Source organism: Stegastes partitus, unplaced genomic scaffold (assembly GCF_000690725.1).
Source record: "Stegastes partitus isolate 25-593 unplaced genomic scaffold, Stegastes_partitus-1.0.2 Scaffold376, whole genome shotgun sequence".
NCBI classification, from domain to species: Eukaryota; Metazoa; Chordata; class Actinopteri; family Pomacentridae; genus Stegastes; species Stegastes partitus.
In genome coordinates, this window is record NW_007578107.1 from 179,831 (window position 1) to 184,047 (window position 4,217).

Here is a 4,217-nt window from a genome sequence, read left to right on the forward strand (position 1 = left end):
AAGGTGGTTTTAATCAGCAAAAGCAACAACAGTTGTGGCTGATTTTTGTCCCTCAAGCAGTTTCTGGTCACTTTTACTCTCTGGTTTCCCTTTTTGTCCCCACTGTGGTCTCATGTTCTACTCCAGTATAAAGTCCTGCACCTCTATGGAAACAGAACAACCATGAAGAAGGAGAGAGAAGTCAGAAATGTCTACTGTGCAGTAATGGCACAGTTAGTGAAGAAAAAACATTGAATTTCTTTGACTATTTATTTGACCAAAAATGACAAAACCTGCAGTCAACATGGACAACATTTTTTACATACTGGAAAAAATCATAACCGTAACCGTTATTCATATTTTACTATTTACAGCCAAGAAGTGCCCAAATATTTGTCATGTGACTGTTGGTAGAAGCTGAGTCAGCCATTGTTTCGTGGTTGTGTCATGGTGCACAGAATGTTTAGCTTTTACATTATATGGTGAGCACGCAGGGTTTATTCTGAGCAAATGTTTAAATGATACAAGTAGATAANTTTTATATTTTCTATTTTACAGATTTTCCCTGTTTTTTTTTTATTACAATTAATTAGTCAAATGTTGTCTTAAAAAAACAAACAAAAATAATGAAAATAATTTTCACATCAAAAATATGTATTTTAATTTGTTCTTTTACAGCTTTTGAATGTAAAATTGCACAATCTTGACTGTATACAGAAAAAAAACATTTTATTCTACAGATATTTGCCATTATTTCACAGAAAAATGATATGTTAGAAAAATCTGTGGAAACTCTGCAGCTATTTGTCTCTTGTCGCTGTTCCCGTCGTATCGTCTGTAATGAAGTCTACCTTTTGTTTCTGTTCATGCAGTGATCAGTCCTGCCTCCGTTTCCGGTTCTCCTGCTCTGTCCAAGTGTCTGAGCAGCAGCTCCTCTCTGGGCAGCATCGACGCTGGAGGTGTGGAGCCCATCACAGGTATTGTTTCACATCTCATTTATACTCTGCTGAGGTGCAGTGCAGCTTCATGTACTTCCTGCAGTAAACCCTTCAAGAGCTCCAAGCAGTTTCTGGCCATTTTATTTGTCTCCTGTTGCATGTTTAGTTCCTGTGGGCTCATTTTTCACTGTCAATATCAAGTCCAGCACCTCTATGGAAACAGCACAACCATGAAGAAGCAGCAAGAACTGAGAAATGTCTTCTGTGCAGTTGAATTAGATCATTTTAAAAGAAAAAACTAAAGTTGGATTTCTTTGGTTGTATTCAGGTGAAAAGCGCAAACTCCCCGAGGCGTTGACGCTGGAGGACGCCAAGCGGATCCGGGTGATGGGAGACATACCGATGGAGCTGGTCAACGAAGTCATGATGACCATCACTGACCCTGCTGCCATGCTCGGACCTGAGGTCAGTGAAACCATGTGGTCAGGTCTGACTACATGGAGTTATTAGAATAGAAATACTTTATTAATCCCCATTTGGTTGTTACAGCACAAAGAATAAAGTTACCACCAACATAGGTACTGATAAATAAACAGTAAGTAAATACAGAATGCAAAATGGACAGTAAGTGTAATATGTGTAAGTAGAGAAGTCCTGTGTGAAGTGTAGTGCAAATGATGTGCAACAAAACAATATGTGATATTTTAAATAACAAGAAAAATGAGTGAACATTAGTCCTAGACCAAGTCAGACAGCTGCTCTGTGTAACCTGGCTGCTCTCGTTCATTTTATTGTGTGTGATGAACCTACAAAGACTTAAAAGTCACTCATATTCCACATGTGAAAATGGCTTTGGTCATTAGTTTAAGTTTTGTCTCTAGATTTAAACGTCTATTTCTACCACCAGACGAATCTGCTGACGCCAAACGCCGCCCGTGACGAGACCGCCCGGCTGGAGGAGAGACGAGGCATCATCGAGTTCCACGTCATCGGAAACTCGCTGTCCCAGAAGTCCAACAAGAAGATCCTGATGTGGCTGGTGGGCCTGCAGAACGTCTTCTCCCATCAGTTACCTCGCATGCCCAAAGAGTACATCACACGACTGGTGTTTGACCCGTGAGCAGACGTTCCTGTATTCTCACCATTTCATTCCTGTCCTGCAAACTCTCCTTGACATGTTTTTTTATTTCCACAGCAAGCACAAAACCCTCGCCCTTATCAAAGATGGCCGCGTCATTGGAGGCATCTGTTTTAGGATGTTTCCCACTCAGGGCTTCACGGAGATCGTCTTCTGCGCCGTCACATCCAATGAGCAAGTTAAGGTAAATCATCAAGTCGCACCATCCTTATCCTTTCATTTATTTAAGACAATGAGTGCTTTATTTTCAGTTTAATCTTCAGGGCTGCACAGTGTAAAGTTTCAGTATTTGAAACTGCAGTTTGTGCAATCGTTTTTATTGCTTTGTGCTGCTTTAAATGAAAATAAAATTAATGTAAAATGTTTGATCACTTAGATTTTTTTTGAAATTTAATTACAAAACAAAGTTTGTGCACATTCAACGTATGGAGAATAATTCATTTTTATGCTTTTCATTAAAAAAAAAAACACAACAAAGGCAAAGTGTAAACAGACTGACAAACAACTGGTTGAACTCGTGAAACATTCATCAGAATTGATAGTTTTGATGTTGATTAAAAAGAAAAGTTACAAAATCTAACATTTTTATCGCTTTTTTTTGTTTAAATTAAATATCTGACACTACAAAAAACCAAAGTGCATTAGAATCGCTGTGATCATCAAAGAAACAAATCCTCTTGAAAATAAGTCTTTTATTTTTAATGTAAGACGAGTGGCATCATGTAAACAAAGCAGCATTTAAAGGGTTAAAATCCTATAAATTAACCAATAACTAGTACTTAAGTTTAGGGCTGATGTTGGCTAAGAAAATGTACTCTGTGAAAGTGGAAAATGATGTTGATATGTAGTGTTTTTAATAGAAAGCAGCCCATGTAGGTAAAATCACCTGTTTGAAGGTAATCTGACATCAGAACACAACATTTTAAATCTTATCACCGAGTCCCAAAATGTCTCCGATTACGCAAAGTGAATTGAATCTTACCCAAAATGATTCCCATTGTCCAAAACGATTCAAAAACTGTCCAAAAACTCTTTCAAAACAGCCCAAAATGTGTCAAAAGTAGTGCAAAACTGTCCTAAACAATTCAACAGATGTGTAAGATGTCCTGAAACTCGTCTAAAATGACAAAAAGATTCTCTAAAAATACTCCAAAAACAATTATAAAATGTAAAAAATAAAGTCAAATGATGTAAATCTGGCATTAGAACGCCTTATTTGATTCATTTCTAACTAATTTTTGGTCTCACGGCTGCTGCAGTGACTGATTAAAGTCATTTTGGATGCAGATTCAATCTTCTACAACAAACCTCCAATCTTTCCAACATGATTAATTCATCACTAAAGCAGTGGTTCAAGTCTGTCCAGTTCGAGTTTTCATATTGTAGAAAAACTAAGCATCTCCCTGTCAAACGTTGTGCAGCCCTGATTTGGATTTCCTTAATTTTCAGCGTTAAAATGTTGGTTCATCCTGCTTTAACGTATAAATCATTAATACTTGGGAGCACCAGATTTCTGTTCCATACATGAAAACCTGTTTCTCACTCAGCCTTCTCTCTGGTTTCCTGTTCCAGGGCTACGGTACCCACCTGATGAACCACCTGAAGGAGTACCACATCAAACACAACATCCTCTATTTCCTCACGTACGCCGACGAGTACGCCATCGGCTACTTCAAAAAGCAGGTGAGACCTTCGCATTAGCTTCTCCTCCGTCCTCGGCCTCCTTCATGTCCTCCGAGTAATTTCTTTTTTTTTTTTTTTTCCTTCCTCCTCCTCACAGGGCTTTTCCAAAGACATCAAAGTGCCGAAGAGTCGATACCTGGGATACATCAAAGACTACGAGGGAGCGACGCTGATGGAGTGCGAGCTGAACCCGAGGATCCCCTACACCGAGCTGTCGCACATCATTAAGAGACAGAAGGAGGTACGAGAAGCTCCCACATGTTCTCATTAAACCTGTACTTTTTTTTCTCTCTTTTTGCTGTGAGTCTCATGTATTTTTAATGTTACATAAATCTGAAAATGTCCTCGCAGATTATAAAGAAGCTGATTGAGAGGAAGCAGAGTCAGATCAGGAAGGTTTATCCAGGACTCACCTGCTTCAAAGAGGGAGTCCGACAGATCCCCGTGGAGAGTATTCCAGGCATACGTGAGTGTTTTCT

At 38.9% G+C, this 4,217-nt stretch overlaps 1 protein-coding gene across 1 annotated transcript in view; it reads left to right on the forward strand.

Annotated features, from left to right (window-relative positions):
• The first annotated feature begins 204 nt into the window (after positions 1–204).
• The window catches only part of kat2a (K(lysine) acetyltransferase 2A), a 9,640-nt gene continuing 5,627 nt past the window's right edge, over positions 205–4,217 (forward strand). Inside the window, exons 1-8 of the mRNA XM_008284861.1 lie at positions 205–212; positions 826–956; positions 1,246–1,382; positions 1,825–2,033; positions 2,113–2,239; positions 3,628–3,738; positions 3,836–3,979; positions 4,090–4,204. Coding sequence (XP_008283083.1) covers positions 205–212; positions 826–956; positions 1,246–1,382; positions 1,825–2,033; positions 2,113–2,239; positions 3,628–3,738; positions 3,836–3,979; positions 4,090–4,204 — 982 coding nt within the window. The remainder of the gene's footprint in view (positions 213–825; positions 957–1,245; positions 1,383–1,824; positions 2,034–2,112; positions 2,240–3,627; positions 3,739–3,835; positions 3,980–4,089; positions 4,205–4,217) is intronic.